Source organism: Camarhynchus parvulus, chromosome 3 (genome assembly GCF_901933205.1).
Source record: "Camarhynchus parvulus chromosome 3, STF_HiC, whole genome shotgun sequence".
Lineage (NCBI taxonomy): Eukaryota > Metazoa > Chordata > Aves > Passeriformes > Thraupidae > Camarhynchus > Camarhynchus parvulus.
This window is the reverse complement of record NC_044573.1, coordinates 4,195,723-4,215,658: the sequence shown is the minus strand read 5'-3', so window position 1 is coordinate 4,215,658 and position 19,936 is coordinate 4,195,723. Positions and strand designations below refer to the sequence as shown.

Below are 19,936 nucleotides of genomic sequence, written 5' to 3'. Positions count from 1 at the left end.
CACAGCCTGTCAAAAAGTGCAGCTGCTCTCCAGAGTGAACACAATAATAGTGAGGGGCTGCAGCTCCCCAGGCCAGCTCCCAGCACACTGACAGAGCTGGGCCCTGTCCCTGCACTGGGCCATGGATGGCAGAGCAATGGCACCTCTCTGCTCTGGCAGCTGGGTCTGTGCAGCTTCTGGGGCAGCTTCCCACAGATGGGAGAGCAGCAGCTGTGTCACCTCAGAGCCACAGGGAGGGGCTGCCACCCCCAGCCTCCTGCATGTGTGCAATGATTAAAGACCCTTCCAAAAGGTCTCCCTTTAAAAAAAACTAACACAAAAGCTCTTATATTAAGTGCAGTGTTTTGCTTTGGCTTTTTTATAAAGTAGTCTGAGCTCTATGCAATTAACCCCTTGACTTGAAGTCCAAGACATCCAGCTGCTCTCCAGACAGTTCTATGTGCTGGAAGCCTGAGGACCCTTCACAGAACACACGACACACACAGAGTTTTAACAGTGCAGATTATCAATGAAGTTTTACCCCAAGCCAAGAGAAAAGCAAAACTCTCTCCTTTCTGCCTTACCTGCACATATAGAGAAGGTGAGACAGGAGAAATGACAAAGGTAAATATTAAAAAATACATCTTCTGCCTTATTTCCCAAACCAATTTCAATGGCACCAACACTGATGTTCACTTCAACACGTACCTGCTGTTCCCTTCTATCTCAGGTTATTCTGTAATCCTATTTTATGAACTGTAGGCTGCAGCTACTGCATAAATACAGTACTGCTGCTGAGTCAAACTAGCTCCTGCTTTTCTATTTAGAGCACTGTGCTTTCTGCAGTAGGTGTTTTTTTGGTGTGATTGCTTCTGGTCAAAGCTTAAGTAGCAGCAGAGTGCTGCAATATCAAAAAAACAAAATACTCCTCTAGTCTACAAAAAGCTGGGAATTCATGAGGTGTTCAGTTTAGAGAAAAGATTACAACTTCCTGCTACTATAACTGCATATTACTGTAAGAAAAATTAGCTACACTGAAGTGCAAGCCCACCTGAAAAGATAAACAGAAATTAATACCTGTGCTGTACAGAAACCAATTTCAGTGTTTGCAGAACACTCAACTTCTTAATGACCACTCTTTCAGTAACCTGCATACTAAGCTCCCTCATGTTCACCCTTTGTTTAAACCACAGGCTGGAGATGCACAGGCTCTTTTCCAGATTCCAGGCACACACAGGAGCAGCAGGGGTATTTTCCTGAGTTTTACACTCTGATGTCTGAACTGTTAATGAAAAGGAAGAAATGCCTCTTCAAATCATGTGCACACAGCAAACACAGCATCCCAGATTCAGAGGTTGGGAGGCCACCCCATGCCCAGCCTGGGGACAACCATGGAAGGGCCTGCAGTGGGCAGTCACTTATTTCTGCATCCACAGACCATGAGCAGCAGAGCTGGAGGAGAAACCTGGAGATGCTGAATCCATCCCTGATAAACAGAAAAAAGGTACTAAAGCAATCAGAATATGAAAAAGGTACAAGTGCAGGCACTGACATTTTCTGTTACCCTTGGCCTACAGAGAAGTTTACAGAAAGTGATTTAAACAGAATAAGTCAAGGCATGCTTAAGTTTAGCTAAAGAATTATGCAGATCAGCAAACTGCAAGACAGCATACACAGATTACCTGAAGACTTATTCAGCTTTGCTGAAAATACAGCAGTAGGTTTTTTCTTTTCTTTAACAGAAGCAGCTTCTTTCTCAGCTTCCTTCTCAAAAGCTCCTGGTTTTACTACACTGACTATCTCTTTTTCAGCAGATAAAGGTGAGGTATCTGTGGCTGGTAAGGACATGGTGGATACTTCAGGCACTTCTCTGTCCACAGCCTCCAAAGACTTTTTCAAGGCATTGCTATCTTCCTCAGCTTTTACTTCTACATTCTTCACAGACAGATCACAGGGCAGCTCTGAGCAAGGCAGCTGCTTCTCACCCTGGATCACCTTACTGATGTCTTCACCTTCATCTTTGTGCATTGTTTCTCGGTCAGTGGCTTCTGTCTCAAATTCAGGAACAGCTTTAGGATGACCTAACATCACAAAGTCTTCTTCCACTGAGACTGGGGAAGACTCCATGGGTGAGAGAGCTTTGTCATCTCCTGTTTTCGGTTCCATAGCAACAGATGCATCAGCTGAATAAGCCAAAGCATTCAGCTCTTCCATTTGAAGAGGAATCTTATCTGCCTTGGCTATTTTTGTAGGTATTGGCTCAGGTGGTGGAGCAGCAACAATTTTGGAAGAGTCCAGCTCAGGTTGGAATGACTCTAGATAAGGCTTGCCCGTGGCAGCTACTGAATCCACCAGTCCTTCCTCCTCACGTTCTTCATCAGTTGCAATACTCTCAGTGGATTTACTTTTTAAGAGGAGAGATGGATCTTCACTTGCTTCCTCAGCAAAGTCAGATATCATTTGGCTATTAAACAGACCAGCTTTTCCAAACTGTGGAGATGGGGTTCCATCTAGTTCCTTGTCTTCAGGCACATCCTGAGAAATGCTTTCTGTTAGAGGTGCCTTTGAATACTCTGTGAAAGATGGAGAAGGAGATTCACCAGAGACCTTTGTTCCCTTAATTAAGTCACATGCAATAGATATATAAGGAGTCTCCAGATCTTCAGGAGTGGTGCTACTCTCATCATCAGGTCGCTTAAATGCCAACGTCTCCTTTGCTTCCTGGGCCTGTGTCAGCGGTACATTCACTGCCTCTTGGTATATGGGAGGTTTTTCAGCCTCTTTTACATTCTCATACTTGGCAGTGGGCATGAATGTTTCTAGTGGGGAAGCTTCCAGCTGCACAGCAGATGCCTCTGCCCCAGCAGTGCCGGTGCTCAGCGGGGCTTCCATAACAATATCGGGCAGTATGGGCGATGGAGCGGCCTCCGAGCCTTCGAAGGAGGGGCAGATTTGTGCCGCGGGTTTCAGAGTCTCCTGCGCCGCCTCTGAGGTTTGCACCAAATCAATCTTGGTTTCATAAGCCAGCTTTGTGCAGGCTGCATCGTGCATCTCGTAGGCCTCCTGCACCAGGTCAGGAGTGAGACCCTCGGGCATGTTTGCGGCGCTGTTGGGTGACACTGACGGGACCCCCTGCGCTTTAGCAGGGTCAGCTCCCTGCCCTTCCTGCCCACCTGCTCCAGCAGCAAAATCACCTTGCTCTGGGCCCGGCTGAGCTTTCAGTTCTGCAATTTTTTTCTCATCGTCGGTTCTATTTTCTGAAATGCCTTCCTCTAGTGGAGAAAGAGACTTGCCTTTGTTACCACCAGGACTTGGAGAGGAGTCAAATTTAGTACAAGTGATGTAAGGTTCTTTTACAGCTTCTGGGGTGCTTGGGAAGGAGGGCTCTTCAGCACTGCCTTCACTGTCTCTTTCGTAATCCTTCTGCACAGTCAGCTTACCCACGCCATACTTGTCATCCAAACTGCTCTCCAGCTTGGCTTCTATCTTACTTCCAACATCCTCTCTCATGCTGCTCAGTCCATGACTAGCACCTTTGACTTCCCATATTGGCTCAAATGGTTTGAAGTCTGCATATTCTTCCCTCCTAAGAGAGCCTTCTTTCAGCACCCCTTTTTCAGCATGATCGCCACCTCCTCTGTACTTGTCTTTGTTATAGAAGAGATCTTCCTCGTTTCTTTCAAATAAATCTTGGGGAGATTCTGGAGACATTTTCAGCTGCTCTGCAGGTGTTTTCTCCAGTTTAGGTAATTCTTCAGGGCCCTCTAGCTGTGTTTTTTCTTTAGCTGGAGATAAAATGGCTGCTGCTTCTTTAGCAAATGGGGGTTGTGAGTATTTAATCTCAGAAATGTCTTTATCATTTCCCTCTGCAAGAAAGGGGTTTGTGGTATTTTTCATAGGTTCTTTATAAACCTCACTGGAGCTCTCTTTGCAAGTGCCTCTTGCAGGGAATCCATCTGAGAGGGTACCAAAGGCTGCGTGCTCTTTAAAGGGATCAGCTGAGAGAGGAGAGAAGGAGGGAAGAGAAGGAGCAGGATCAAGCGGGACTGCAGTAAAATCCTCTTGCCCCAGCGCCTTAGTGCTACCTGGCTGCTCCTGCAAGTCCATAACTTTTTCTGTGACCGTGGATAGAAAGGAAAGTTAGAGAATGCAAGTGCTCTCAAAGTCAGTGCAAACTTTCAACAGGTTCATATGATTTTAGCTACTAAAAGGCTCTTCCAAGGTCTAGCATGGATACTATGAGCCATTAATACAGAGTATCACTTAAAGCTATTCTAGAAGTGAGCAAGAGGCTCAAGGAGCAGCAACTTTATGCAGTGCAAAGATCTCAGTAAAGCTGAAGATGCCAGACAAGTACAGGGGCAATATTAACAAAGCCAGAACAGGAGGGTGGCAAGGGCAGACAGAGACAGGGGGTGTGTGGATGCTTGGGCATAAACATATTGCACAAACATGTGCCAGTAAAGTCTTTTTCTGACACCTTTTTTTAAATTTGTGGATGGTGTACCTAATAAAAACCACTAAGTCAATAAGACAAGTGCAAATTTTACTTCTTTAAAATACTGCAGAAAGTTACTATAGATAAAATCTTTCTGCTAAATCATTAAAGCAACTATGCTCTGATGTATTAACCTGTTAACAGTAACAACTTTTCTCCTACATCAAGGGTCCAAGAATTCACAGATGGCTGAATTCTTATTTATGAAACAGTTTACCACGTAAACAAATGAATGAGTATTAATATCTGGAATAGAGCAACCAAAAAGTCCGAACTGAAAAATGTGACAGAGGCTATTCTTGGACCCATGCTGACTTTTAGTAGAAGCAGACTAGTGGGAAAGGGTTAATGAGGTCAGAAAGGCAGGAGGTACTCAGACAAAGGGAGCAGAAAGAACTTGCCTGCAGAGGAGTGCATCAGAGGCGCAGGTGTAGCAGGAAGAGCAAAAAGGTTCTCATCTGAAAAACAAACAAATAACCTCAGCAGAAGGAAGGGCCAGGGTGAAGAGGGGAGAAAGCACTCAAGGAGCCAGTTCCCAGTAAACCCAACAGATCAACAGCCAACACCCAAGAGAACCAGGGAACACCATCAGCAGAGCCAGGTGATTTGGGAGAGCCCACACCCAGATTTCCCCATTCACAATGGGATCTTTACTGAGGGATCTCCACCCTCCAAGCCAGTGACCAACCACAGGGTGAGACACAGCTTGGCAGCTACTCTTATTTCCATTCCCTTGCACACCACTGGGCAGCCACAGCTGCCATTGCCAGGGGCACACTTACTTAGCTCTCCCCACCCAAGGTCTCCTCACACCCCCACACCTGTGTGAGAGCAGCCCCAACAAACTCCACCAAACACTGGTGAAAGTTCAATGACTAAAGCAAGCTCTGAAACACCCCACAAACACAGCACTCCTCAGGCACAGCCATGCTGGGCCATACCTGCTTTATGGCTTGACTCTTTTCCTTTTGGTGTTATACAGACAAGCCCCCAGAGGAAGCTTGAGTCCTTTATTTTTAAAGCCTTTTTTGGCATGATCCAAGGAGTGCACTTGGCTTTGCTGAGTTTGCTTTAAGCCCAGTATCTCCCAAGACAAATCCAGTTCTCCAATTTCCACTCAAAGCTGCAGTATCAGCCATCATGAGGAAACAGGCAAAGCAAAACCAGTCCTCCTCTGGATTTCTGTGCCAGCAGTGTTTTTCCCAGGTCCATCATGGCCTGTTGGTTTTACATTGATGTGAGAATACCACCACTTAGGCAAATTTATTTCATTCTGAAAAGTGCATAAATTTTCACATTGAGGCGGTAAAGAATATTTGCAATTGACATCAATTGCATTAGTGGAGGAAAAATTATATTAAAGCACTTAGATTTTTATTCTGAGTACACACACCAACAATCTTTAATTTTGCTATGTACCTGGACAAAATCAAGTACTGAAAAAGAAGTAGGGATATTTTTGGCTTGGCTTTTTTTATATTATTATTATTATTATTGGAAAGCAAAGAATAATAGAAACAATTGATTTTAAAAGATGAAAGGCAAGAGGTGAGAAATATGGTAGTTGTGGCAGCACATATATAATAACCAGTCAGGCAGGGCATTAAGCTAAGCTGTGTTTTGGCACTAAACCATGACTTGTGCAGAAGTGATGCCTCTTGCAGACATTCATGACCTGTCTGGCTTATTCAAGTTAATCCCAACAGCAGTGTTCCAAAAATCAAGTCTCCTCACAGCCTGCATGTCCTGTCACACTATACAGTCATTGGGTTTGTTTCACAGAACATTATCTCCTGCTGTATTTTGGGCGTTATAAGTATCACCTGAAGACAACAGAAAACAGAGTAAGAAATAAAGCTGAGTGTAGGACTTGGTATTCAAAAGGGTCCTCAATTCCTGCTGGGCCAAAGGCATTTCTGCTCAGTTTGCTAAAAATTACATTTTTCGATTAAGGACCATATAGAGAGAAACCTCAATTCCAAATTTAGAGCACATTAAAGCAGTGTCACAGCTCAATGGTGGCAAAGCTTTAAAGGACAAAAACCACACTGGAGGACAACTGATGGGTACGTGACACAGAGTCACAGAACTGCTACACCAAGTGCCACTCATTACAGGCCCTTTGTTCCAGCAGCTCTTGGCTCCACCGGCTCACCAGGATCCTTTCCACAAGCAGAGACTGCTCCTCAGCCCACACCTCTCCTGAAACCACACTCTCCCTCCTCCAGATCATCCCAGGTGTACTGGAAGGAGTCTGTGCTTTGGGGCAGGAGAAAAAGCAGGATGGACCTGATGGGACCAGATTGTGAACAGAAACCCTGACAGCCCAACAGGAAAGGGCTTCCAGGGAAACCAAGACCAAGGCAGTGGAGAGGAGGTGCTGGAAATGCAGGAGGAAGGGCAAACAAACACAGCAGAGTCCACTGAGGGGCGAGGAGGTGAAGGAGAAAACACACAAGTCGTCCCTGAAAGGTGCTGCTCCCTTCCTGTCCAAAGGTCAGCTGCAATCTCTACCAAAATTTCCACACTTAAAATCTTTTGAATACTTTCCAGCCCCAGGGACAGAGATTTCAGTTTCTGGGGAAGGGCACTGGGTTTAAGAGCATGGGGTCTCATTTTTCAGTGTTTCCTTAAGACAGCACAGGGCAAAAACTCCTCCTGAGGTGTGGCTCCTATTTACCCAACACAGTCCCATAAAATCCCTATGCCAGCCACTGAATTCCCAGGTTCTCTTAATGGAAAGATATTATGTCCACACCCAAACTTTATTTTCCACACATGGCTGGAGTGTGAAAAGAGATTACATAAAAGCAGTGTTTCCTAACCAGCCAAGGAGAACCACCCACTCTCCCTCCACCCACATCAGAAAAGGCATTTTTCCTGCTCAAAGGAAAAAGATATAAGGGATTTTTGCTGCCCTTGTGGGCCCTGTGTAACACCTCCAGGCAAGCAGGGAAAATGGAGTAGGACAAGTCCCCATCAGCAGCAGTGCTGACTGAACCACAACTCTCTGCAGAGTGCAATTGAAGTGACATGGTGAAAGGGATTTTTCCCAGCAGTGACACTGCTGGAGCATCCCCACCTCCCATGTGGAGGTAGAAACCTCTCAGAAACACAGCTCTGTGGGTAAGTAGGACACTTCTAGGATCCATCACCAGGGGTGGCTTCTCCTAGTTGCATCTCAATGGCAGAAATTAGGTGACAAAAAAAAAAAAACCCAAACAAGCAACACAACAGAACCCGGTAAAAAAACTTCTGAACACATCAAGCTCTGAGCAACAATATTGTCAAGCAGAAGTAGATATTCAAAACACCTTAACTGACATACAAAGCGAGTTTCACTACAAAAAGCTTCACCCAAATACATACAGGAAAAAAAATCTAAGTGATCTTCTTACAAATCATAACTAAAATTCCTTCACTAAGATGAACTGCTCAGTTAACACTTCCATCAGAAGACAGATTTTGTTTCATGAAACACAGAAGAATGAGACCTCAAAATGAACACAATCTCCATGAAAAGAGTTGTTACTCTAAAGTTTTTCAGCCAAAAATTCATAATGATGCAAGTTAGTAAGGTACTTTCAGCGTTGCAGCCAAGATAGAGGCTGACCTCTTATTTATGAGTGGTACCACTTTATATGGGTTACTGAGGCACTCCAATTGATGGCTCTTAAAGAGAACTTTAGAGACTCAGCCTGACTGCGTGCCTGGTTTTAACCAGAAACATTCTGTAAATTTTACCTTGGATTTATGCAAATTAAATATTCCCTAAAAAACCCCAAAACCAAAAACAAATCACCCACAAATAGCCCTGTTGCTTCTTTCATTAGCATGAAGTCTCATATTTTAAAACTGCATTATGATTTCAGCTAAAACATAACGTCCTTCAATGAGAATCAGATTTCAGTGTTGTTTAAAAATAAAGAACCTGACACCAGCGTGACAAAGATGTGTAATTTTAAACCCTCATTTTCATTTTTGCTGATTTCCCACTAACTGCTGATGTTACAAGATGCTGGCATTACCAGCATAAAACTTAACATTTAAATACCAAAATCTCAGATAAAAACTAGAGAAATAAATGGAGATTTCTCACACAACTAATGAAATGAAAATTATCTGCAAGTATTTCCAGAGAAAAATGTTTAAAATTAAGTAAGTAAACTGACAATTCCAAGTAAAGCAATTTATGAGAAAAGAGCTTTTTTTCTTCCCAAAAAACACACTTGCCAAAGGAAAGCAGAGGACTTCAGTCTAGTCAGAGAAAATAAGGACTGAGCCAGAAGAATTCCTGTCCCTCCTCACTGGATTTGTGTAAGTGAAGGACCCTTCCCTCTGCTCCCATGTGCCTCCTTCCAATCAGCAGCAGCAGAACTGTGCTAACACAGCTTTATTGTTCTGCTGCTCTCCTTCATCTGTGTATGAGCTCAGCATTAAAGCAGACAGAAGCCACAGAAACACTGAGCAAACCTCACCTGCTGCCCAGTTCAGCTTTGGCAGGAGACTGCATTAGGCTGCTAGGTGGCAGTTTCAGCCTCCAGAGCTTCAAAACCACTTCCTGGATTAGATTGCTGGAAAATGCCTGCTAGTCTTAAAACAAAAGGAGCAGAAATGGAGTCTAAGAATCCATTTCACCTTTGCAAGCCTAGGAAATGAGCAAGACACCAAACTAACAGGCCAGGGATTGCTTTTACCTTACAGACCTCCCACAGTGGGATATTGTGAAAGGCCTCTCCTGTTAACATAAATATTTAACAATAAAGGAAAACAGGGGAAAATTAATACTCCAAGGAATGGCATCTGTGACATGACTCACAAGTCATGGAAAAGTTCCATTTGCAGCAAGCCCTCCAGGGCAGATATGAAAGAAAAATTGTTCCTTCAATGCAAACCAAGTTGCTCATGTGCCCACAGTGGAGGCTGCCCCAGCAGCATTTCTATCTCGAGCTGTTTAGCAACACACGTGGCCATTTAAAAGTTAATTATTTCAAGTTCTCAGATGCCTAATTTCCTACTGCAGTACAAAACAAGGGCACACAACTTCACAAGAATTTCCTGAGAAAAGAAGCTGCCTACACAAACTCCATTTAAATCATCTCCTGTTATGATGTGATTGTTCTAAATACGGGATTTCACCAAATATTTAAACCATTCAAGATGAAGAACATTGACTATTAATAGCACCTTTTCACATCATTAGATCAGGCTGCAGAGTCACAGCAAATCATTAGTTTTTCTCATTTGGCTCTTTTTAGTTACAGGTCTGAGTTTTTAAAGAGAAGTTTCCAGTTTAGGAAACTATTTGGAAATCCTTGGGAGGAAAGTGTGCAAGGTGCTACAAAAGATGGGAGCTGTTGAAGATTTGAAGGGGAAAATGGAGCTCCATTTTGGACACCCTGAGGGCATCACAGCTGGGATCACAAAAGGAGCCAAGACCTTTGATCATTAACAAACCCAGCTGTAGGTCATTTCAGCCCTGCATGGCAATTACTGCAAAGTGGAATCACGCATCACCTGCAGGGAGAGTTGGGCTGCACTATTTGAAGTGCATGAAGAAAACAAGTTCAAACGAGCATTTTAAACAGTCTGCTTCTGCAAACAGGTCTCCAGCAAATAACATTTTCTTGTTGTCTAAGCAGAAATCTATAATCAAACTGGTTTATACAAGTTTTTTTTCAATATCATTTTTACATGGTCCAATTTCACAGCTTCTCCTCTTTTAAAATAGCTCCACTTGAGGCAAGCTGTCCCTGTAAAGCACCGGGACAGAGGTGAGCTGTGTGCATTTCTCCTCCTTTTGATCAGCTATTTAGTGAAAAGAAAGGCAGTTCCACTCACCCTGCAACACCCAAGTGCCAACCAAAGCACGAACAGAGGGACACAAGGAAGAGAAATTAATCCTGGCTCTGTCACAGCGTTCCCTGTTACAATTGCCATTAAGAACCCACCACCACGATGTTTCTAAAAGGCCATTAAATACTTCAGACACAGCCACCAGTCTCACCTCACTCTTGCAACCATTTTGGTCAGTAACACCAGGGACAGGACCCAAAGCATTTCAGAGAGTGGTTCTCTAATGCCACTTTCTCCTAAAAGTCCCTCATCCACTGAGTGTCACCCCTCATCCCCTCACAGCAGGGACAGGATTTTGTCAGGCATCTTTTGTTAGCAAAACTAAACAAACAGAGACAAAAGTCTCATAGTTCAGCTCCAAAGAAACTTTTCACTCCTCTCAGGCCAAGAGCACACAGAATTCCCACAAACAGGATGCACATACCTTTCCCTGCCCAGCAATCCACAGGAGCTCACCACGAGGAAATGAAATCCTCTCAGGAACAAAGAGAAAACTGTTCTGCTGCTGTTCTGTTCTCCTCCCAAAGCTCAGGGAGGAGTAAATGGCACAGCTCGGTACCACACACCTTGGCTGTACCTTCCCCCTGCAAGGTAGCAGCTCCAAGCCCAGAAATTCTGCTTTATTACCCAAATTAGCATCAGGTGGTGGGCAAAGCCTCCCTTTACTGAAGTCAGGTGGCCACAATTAACCCCAGCTGTTCACAGCCCCCTCTGATGGCCTGAAATACCCACTCCACAATCACAACTGTATTTAACATATAAATCAAATGTGATTAATAGCAAAGCAAAAACCTTAATTTAGAACCACCTAAAACATGAGCATTCCCAGATTCAGCATTTACAGACACCAATTTATACTGTTTCAATGAGTTTGATTAAAGAGAAGCAGAAAGAAACAATCTAGCCAAGTGCAAACACACGTGTCCAGCTGGACACAGCTTTAAATCCAAGCACTCAGTCTTTGGCAACATTTGTAACAAAAAAAAACCCTAGATAATTCCTCTGAAAACTAAGTAACTCTTCCTTAAGACCCAGACACTTTAACCATAAGTTGAAATAACAAAAAGAAATTTGAGTTCTGGCAGTGCCACAAAGCAGAAAAATAGAGTAATTACATCAGAACTTATTCAAAGGCAGGAGGTCTAAAGAGCCATGCAAATCCTATCATTATGCAGACATTATCCAATTTAATTTTAGAGATTATACCAATCATAAGATTCCCTTTCACTGATTTGTACAGATGGATTTTTCCCTGCTTTCCCCACAATTAAACAAATTAAGCAGTATTTAGATGAGCAACCTTATCATTGCAGAAGAATGTATTTATTAGCTAAAATAATCTTTAAAGAATAGAGACGAGATGCTACTGATTTCTTTTGGCATCTCTTCCCAACACATTACCTTGTGTGACAAGCCTCTGACACAAGAGCTTACAGTCTGCAAAATAAAAAAAAATGGTGCGTAAGATATCTGATGGATGAGATATAGGGAGGAAGAATATGGTGTAGCCATCAGGATCTGTAGAATACCTTTTAATTAAAGGGGAAAAGCAATGTGAAGATTCAGAGTCTTGATGTCCTCCTGACTCCCAAGGGGATCAGGTATCAACAGCACTACAGTAGATTTTGGGCAATACAGGTTTTGCCCAACCATTTCATTTTTTTTGTCATTTAAAACAGAACACACAGGGAAACCCCAATTTTCCTGTCTATCAGTGTGATCTTTAAAGGAAGATTTGGGTTTAAAGCACTTTAAATCCATCTCTCTGAGCAGACCTGGCTGAAGCCCACAAAAGAAGGAGCCTCTGTGCCACCAGTGCCATTTTTCTCCTCACTTGTTCCTCTCTGCTCTGAGCCCCAAGCTGCTCTGCAAGGCCTCACACATGCTCCTTCGTCTGTTTTCCTTGGCACTGCTCTCCCTGCCACACACAGGGGACACACAAAGACAGGCAGGAAGGAATTTTCTCTCCTGTCAGAAAAGAGGGGAGAGCAGGGTTCAAGGAAAACTGTCACAAACCAGCGCTGACTGGATAAGCAGGAGGATTTTGACAGACTGAGAACATTTTAACTGGCAACAGGAAAGTTTATATTTATCTCAGTCTTGTGTCTCATTTAAGACATCTTAACTAACATATTCTCCCTGGCTGATGAAGCTGATGACATGATTGCCCTGCTCATTAAAAAGCTGCCAGTAGAAGCTGGGAGTATTTCAGACACAAAGCAAGTCTCCCAGTAAAACCATGGAGCTTAAACTGGTATTCCCAACACTTCAACATTGAGAGAGGAGATAAAATTAAAAGTATTTTTTCTTTATACATCAGAAAGCAAAAAAATGAGACAAAACCATTAAAATCATGGGGAAAATCAATAATTTAAAAACATAAAATCTAACCTAACTTAAAATCTTCATATTTTGACAGCTACAGTGGGCAGCAGATTGATTATTTCCATTTGAAAGATAAAAAACATTCTACTGAGATAATTTGATTTTCTCAGCCCTTGTGCATATTAATAAGGCTATTATTTTATTGCTGCTGTAATAGTTCTTATTGATGGAAAGGCCAATTAAAAAAGCCATCCACCAAGCATGTGTCATCTGTCTGGAGAGCAGCAGCTCAGTTCTGGCTGTCCTATGCTGCCCCAAAAACTGAGACTGCAGAATAAGTAGAAAACATGCAATGTTTCCAAAGCATATACAGGAGCCACTTCTATTTTAGATCATAAACAAAGAATTTTTTTTTAAACTGCATTAAAACATTACTTTTCTACTGAGATCTCACAGTTCACTATTTTTACTTGGCAATAATAGCTCTTTTTTTTTCTTTCATTTCTAAAGCAGCTTGAGAGTTACACAATTTTCCTCCTACTTCATGTATAAGCATTTCTGAATATCTTAAGATAATTCACCTGTAAGCTCCAAGTTGCTTTTCATTTTCTAGCCAATAAAAAAAACCAAGAACTATTTCTTTGCCCCCAAACTAGAACCCAAAGGACATTTTCAGACTGAACTATGCTTTGCTAATTTTTCTATCTGAGTTTCATAGTTACTATAGAAACCTGCCAGCACAAATAAAAAGAAGAAGCTTTTGTCAAAATATTAACAGAAAATAAAGAAATATAACTCCAGCACACCAAGTGCTCCAGTTGAAGGTTACCCACTCTTTGTTCCTCCCCAGCACACAAAGGCAGGATCACAGGAGAGCCATCAAGAAGCTGGGTGTAGCAGAATGGACATGGAAACAGGCAAAAAGCCTCAGAATCCCCTCAAAACTGTGTGGCCACCACCAGAGCCCCCCAGAATTCCAGCAGCATGGGAATTGGGCTCCAGGGGTAAGAAAATTGATGCCTAAATGGCTCCTTCTAAGCAGCCAGGCTCTTGGACTGAGTGCTCTCCAAAATCCTGGCCACTGGAGGAAGCAAAATGAACACAACATCTGCTTTCCCAGCAACTTTGAGAAAACCTCTGACTGGGAATCTTGAACACTCCCCTCAGCTTCCACAAGGGCTGCTGTTTGTGGTTATCTGTGAGATAAGAGAGAGGTTCTGTGGCCACCAGTGGTGATGCAACAAGGCAGTGGGCACTCCATAGCCATGCTGGAAACTTCCCTAAGTACAGGCTGGGAGGAGGGGAAGGAGGGCAAACAAACAGCAGCTCTTCACTGCCTCCTAAACTGTGGTTTGGAGGATTTCATCTCCAAGGGGAAAACTCCCAGTGCAATTCAAAACTTCCCTGAGGGCTACATCATTACAGGGTAGGTGGAAGCTGTGTGGTTTTATCCTGGAAAGCAAGTCCAGGGACACACACACAAAGCAAACACACCATCGAACTTGGCAGGACTATCCTTGCACACACTCCTGCTCACCAGAAGTCAGGGGCTCTTTGGCTTCTGCAGCTCTTACACCAGCTCAGTTACAGAGGCAGGGCCCAGTGCTAGACACTGCACATGACAATGAATAAAACTGAATAAATAAAATGATCCTTTGTTGAACTCATCAAGATGGGAACATGAAATGTGAAAATGAAGGTTTACTATAGCAGTCAAATTGCTGATTTTTTTTTAAATCACATTCTAAGTTAGATAACCCAGGTTATGGACACCTCCCTTAGAGCTTTGCTGACTATACTTGGGAAGAGAAAATGCCCTGCACCTCAGAGAAACACTGAAGATCAGTGGGTACATATTGTAATAAATGAAGGGTGCAAATGAAAGTCACCAGTGACAGCATTCAAGGACAACTCTGGTTTTTTCCAAGTCATGCTGCATCCTGTGCCTAAAATGCACACAGCTCCTCTGAAGGAGTCCATGCAGACACAGCAGCACAGCAGAAAGAAATCTGAGGAGCAAATATGCTGGTTTAGAATTTGGATCAAATGCAAATGCAGGATTTGCAGGGTAAAATGTTCTCACTGGGCTGAGCAGAGCAAGTATAGATCTGCATTTATTCAGCACCTCCTGCGGCTGGGCTCAGCCTGGCCAGGGACAGCTCCAGGCAGCTCTGCTGACCTCTGCTTGACACTGGCTGGCAAACCTTCCTGAGACCTCTCCTCAGCATGGATGAATTCAAGAAAAAATCCTACATAATCACATGGAGAAGCAAGACTAATTAATAAACTGGCCCTCCACAACGTTTGCATATGTATTTAACCCAGGTCAGCTGAAGGCAACAGACATACAAGGAAACATCTTTATTCTCTCTGCATGCTGGCCTAGGGCCAGTCTGGTGGATTTCATGTACAGCCTTCTGGGAAGTGCAGCTTAACTCCAAAGCACACCAGTCTCTTCCAGAAAAGTGATGTATGAGCCTCCTTTTGCTGCAGAATCTAGGGCTTGAAGAAGCAAAGTGGTATCTACTCATCATAGTACACTGGTTATTCTTACTTTGGGCAGCTAGCCAAAAAAAAGGGGGTTCTACTTTGACCATGGATAACTATCTCTGACTTTTTTTTTTTTTTTTTTGCACCCTATGGAAATTCAGGTAATCAGAAGATTTAAGCAGTAATCTTGCCAGAGCTGTAGTTTCTGCTACTCACAAAACAGCAAGTACAAAAAGCCCAGAAATCATTCAGGAGAAGCCAAGTTTGACTGCAGAGCTCCTGCTTGTTTTCTCCTCTGCAAATATTTATATTAGCTCTTCAGAAGGTAGGCTGCTGTTACCCTGTCAGAGACTTGCATTATATATAATTATGTCACAATGATACTGAATACTCTTAAGTGTGTAACTAAAAGCAATTACAAAGGTTTTCTTTTTAAAAAACACCTCCATATATACATAAAATCCATTTCAATGGGCCATCAAGCAGGCAATACATTTTTGCTATTGTTCCACTGCCAAAAGGCAGCACCATGGCCAATTGTTGCAGATAAAAGAAGCCCTACTATTCTCTGCTACAGGCCATACTCTCCTCCTCCTGGAAACAGAATTTCAAAGTTATTTGCCTCAAATCCTCATAAAAGAAAGCATTAGATTTCAAATATGAAGAGATTTTTTTTCAAAATTTCTAGACTGTGAATTGTGATTCTTCAGTTAGACCTTAAATTCAAACAGCAGAGCTCAAAGCAAGTGAAACAACAACTCTGCAGAGAGCAAACCACAGGGCCACGTGGCTGTCCCTGCCATGGCCACCCCACCACCAGTTGCAGGCAGCAAATTCATTTTGCAAGTCTCCCAGCATGACTGAGAGCGAACTCATTTGAAACCAAGCCAAAAATCTTGACCCAGACTGTTTTAACACCCACTGCTAAATGCAAAACTAACAAATATTTGATGTTTAAATGGATATTTAACATGATGGAAACTAAGTGCTCCCGTATCTGAGAAGGCCAAAACACTCGTGAGATAACCTGGCAATGCTTTTATCAACATCATTTGCTCTCATCCAGGAGTTTCAAGTACAGAGCTTCTAATATTTCAACTCATCATTAGATGAGCATTGTGTTACAACACCTTGTCTTTGGAAACCAGGCCTCCCCCAGATGCCAGTCCTTACTTCAGAGCCCTAAATTAATCATCACTGACAAATTAAAATAACTCCTTGATGCCACTTCTCAGCTATACTGCGCAATTCTCACAGTTAGGTCTCTAACACAGAACTATTTCAGGAATTACTGTGCTCTTTTTGCCTTATCCTTCAGGGGTCAGAGAGGAAAAAAAAAACCGAAATCACTTCCAGAAAACATGCTTTCATCCCTCCTTTTTAAAGCCACATGATTTGGTAGATCCTATTTCTTCCATTCAGTTCTGTTTAAACCACCCAGAGCTCCACTCAGAGAACACGCCTAGGAAAAATTCTGTTCATCCATCATATAGAATCCCTCCTCTTCAGTCTGCTGCAAGCTTTTGTCATCATCTGTCCTCCAAATGGTGGAAACAAAAAATAAATTCATCTCCTTGGCATATTGCTACACAGAGAGCTTCCAGAAGAACAAAACAAAGTAGGCTTCATGAAAGACAACAGCACAAGTAATCATAAAGTCCCATCACACATGCAAATAAAATGTATTGTGAAACTTCCCCTGAAAAAAAAACTAAATTCGGGTTTTAACAGGCCTTTTAAAAAATTATTGTTCCAAATGCTTTTTTTTAAAGTAGATCTTGAGTATCATGGCCCTTCATACTGTGGTGTTTAGTTATTATTGAAATCCTGCATCTTTACAACATACCAACACCACAACAGCAATGAAGATGAGCACACACAACGACGATCTCAAGGCACTTGAATTCGTTGCTTTTCACTGTTTTAGTGGCCTCAAGTCAGCTCTTTTACTTTGAATTAAGGGGAAGTGGAGCCAAAGCACACTCGCAATCCGCATGCAAGGCATTAGTCATGCGGGTCAGCTCCCGGATTAGACCTGAGAAGGGCTCTGGCAATCGGGCAGCACCAGCAATTGTTGGGGGGTGACACGCCCTCCGCTCCACACCCCCGTGCTCCGCCGCACTCCCACATTACGGGGCGACGCCTCGGAGAAGCCCCAGGTGACAGCCGTGGCTAAGCCGCGGCCATCCAGGACGCGAGGCTGACATTCTTCTCCCGGACTGCCACACCTAGAGCAGCGAGCAGCCTGGTCTCCCTTTGTGCTACCGCACATTCCTCCCTGGGTCACCGGCTCCCTCTCGGGGGCTCAGCCCCGCAGTCCGCGGCCGGGGCGCGGCGTCCCCACGCAGGCTGCGGCCGCAGGGCTGCGCCGGCCAGGTGGAGGGCCGGCGGCTCCGCAGTCCCTCGCCTCGCCTCGCCCCTCCCTCCAGGCGCTGTGTTAAACATGAGTAAGATTACAAGTATCTTATGTTTCCCTCCTCCCCCGCGCTCCCACGCCCAAACCCGCAGTGCCGGGCCGCCCCGGGGGGAACCGTGCCTGGGACAATGCGGCGAGGAGGGCTCTGCGCCGGGAGAGAAGCTGCCGGAGCCGCGAGGACGCCGCGGCCGGTCCCTCGGGACTCGGCCGGTACCCCGGGCAGGGCCGTGCCCGCGGGGCTCAGACGGTTTGCCGGACACGGCCGCTGTCTCTGGCCTCGGCCGGTACCCCGCGCTCGCCCCCCGCTCCCGCCGCGACGCGGCCGTTGCCAGGCGGCGGCGGCGGCCTCGCCCCCGGGCGGCCCATGTGCGAGGCGGCGGCCGGGGCGGCGCTTCCCCCTCCCGCCATTAGCATAACACAGAGGGGAGGAGGAGGGAAAGAGAAGAAATTATAATGAAAAAAAAAGAAAAGAAAAAAAGAAAGAAAGGGGAGGGGGAGCCCTTTCTCCAGCATGAGCTGCGGCGGGGCCGTGGGGAGCGGGGCCGCGCCCGAGCGCGGCTGAGGGGAGGGAGCGATGCCGCAGGAGGCGGCCGAGGGCCGGCAGACAAAGGGAACCTCCCGGCGGGGCAGCGGGGCTCGAGGACCGGAGCGGCTCGGGTGGAGGCTCCCCCGGCCGGCCGCCGCCCTTCCCGGACCCGGGGCGGGAGCACTCACCAGCTGAGCCGGAGGAGGACCCTCTGCTCCGGGGGACAACAGCAGGCTCGGGCTTGGGCGGCTGGGGCTGTGAGGGCCGGGCGGGGGCCGGGACCTGCTCCTGCGCGGGGGACGGCGTCGTGGCAGAGGAGGAGGAAGAGGACACAGCTCCCCGGGGGCTCCAGTCGGGCTGCGGCGGCTCCGGAGCAGCGGGGCGGGGCGGCTCGGCGGGGCCACCGAGGTCCAGCAGCTGTGGCGGCCGCTCCTGCGGGGCTGCGGCGGGAGCCGCGGCAGGCTTCCTCTCCATCACCTCCAGCTGTTCGTCGAAGTCTTCGTCCTCGTCTTCCTCTTCCTCCTCTTCCTCCTCCTCCTTCTCGTCGTCGAGCACGAACTGGTAGTTAAACTGTGGCTGCTGCGGCCGGGCTGGCCCGGAGGAGGAGGAGACCAGGGGCGACTGGTCCAGCTCGTCCATGGTGCCTGGAGCGGGCGGAACAATGAGTAGTGCGGGAGCGGGGGGAGGCGCGGGATGCGCTGCCGCCGCCGCTGCGGGACCCGCACTCCACGCCCTGTGAGTCACTGCCCGGGAGGCGCGGGCGCGCCCGCCCCGCCCAGCGCCCGGAGCGGCGGCGGCGCCAGCCAATGGGAGCGGGAGAGAGAGAGAAGCAGCCAATGAAGGGCGGGCTCGGGCGTGGCCCCTCATGAATATGCATAAGATGGGCGGGCCCAATGGCTGGCGGAGAGGGGCTCAGAAGTCGGGTAAAGTTCAGCGCGGAGAACGCGGGTGGGGCGGCAAAAGGAGACCGGGCACAGCCCGGGGCCCCTCCATCCCCCCGTGGCAGACAGCCTGGAGCGCATGGCGTGATTCAGCGCTCTCCTCTGCCAGGAGTAGTGTCATTCTCTCTTTTTTGTTATTTTAAACAGCAGCCAGAAAACCTCAGCGATTTCCAGAAACAGAAGGGGATGGCTGGGCTCCCGGGTACGGATGGCGCAGGGCACCGATCCGCCCTAGCCCGGTTTCTCTCAGCCTGGATGTGACCGAAGGATCCCGGGGCATCCCGGGTGCCGCCGCACTGCGGGGCCGGGAAGAGTGAGGCGCCGTCCCGCTCCCGATCCCGGTCCTGCTCCCTGGGCATCGCGCCGATCACGGCAGGCACATCCCCCTGGGGCGGGAAGTGGAGTCAGCCAGCGCCTTCCTCCGATGGGAATGGAAGTTTTAACCAATACATGATGCAAAAACCTTCCCGTGTCTGAAAAAAACAGAGAGCAGACATTGTCAGAAGAGATAAACCTGTTTAACCACCCGTGCTAGTGTAAGGCAGCCCCATGAACAGATCTCATCATTTCTTTAGAGAATGAATTTAAATTGTACAACTTCTGCGGGAAAGAATGGAAAGGAAAAGAAAAATGAAAGGAGAAAAATGGAAGGAAAAAGGGGGAAAGGAAGGGAAGAGGTAAAGAGGGAAAAGGAAGGAAAGGAAAGAAGAAAAGGGGAAAAAAGGAGGAAAGGAAAGAGGAAAGGGGGAAAAGGAAAGAGGGGAAAAGGAAGGAAATAGGAAAAAATGAAAGGAAAAGGGAAGGAAAGAATAGGAAAAACTAAATGAAAAGGAATAAGATAAAGGAAAGAGGAAAAAGAAAAGAGGGAAGGAAAAGGGAAGAAGAAATTTAAGGAAAGGGGAGAA

The 19,936-nt window shown here is 45.9% G+C and overlaps 1 protein-coding gene across 4 annotated transcripts in view; it reads right to left on the bottom strand.

Moving 5' to 3' along the window:
- Window positions 1-18,869, bottom strand: part of RTN4 (reticulon 4) — a 41,142-nt gene extending 22,273 nt beyond the window's left edge. Inside the window, exons 1-3 of one of the 4 annotated variants that reach the window (XM_030945980.1) lie at window positions 18,279-18,869; window positions 4,879-4,935; window positions 1,662-4,094 (exon numbers count right to left, since the gene is read on the bottom strand). In XM_030945980.1, coding sequence (XP_030801840.1) covers window positions 1,662-4,094; window positions 4,879-4,935; window positions 18,279-18,729 — 2,941 coding nt within the window. In that variant the 5' untranslated portion in view covers window positions 18,730-18,869. The remainder of the gene's footprint in view (window positions 1-1,661; window positions 4,095-4,878; window positions 4,936-18,278) is intronic. The other 3 variants (XM_030945981.1, XM_030945982.1, XM_030945983.1) reach the window with 3 other exon arrangements.
- Window positions 18,870-19,936: the final 1,067 nt, after the last annotated feature.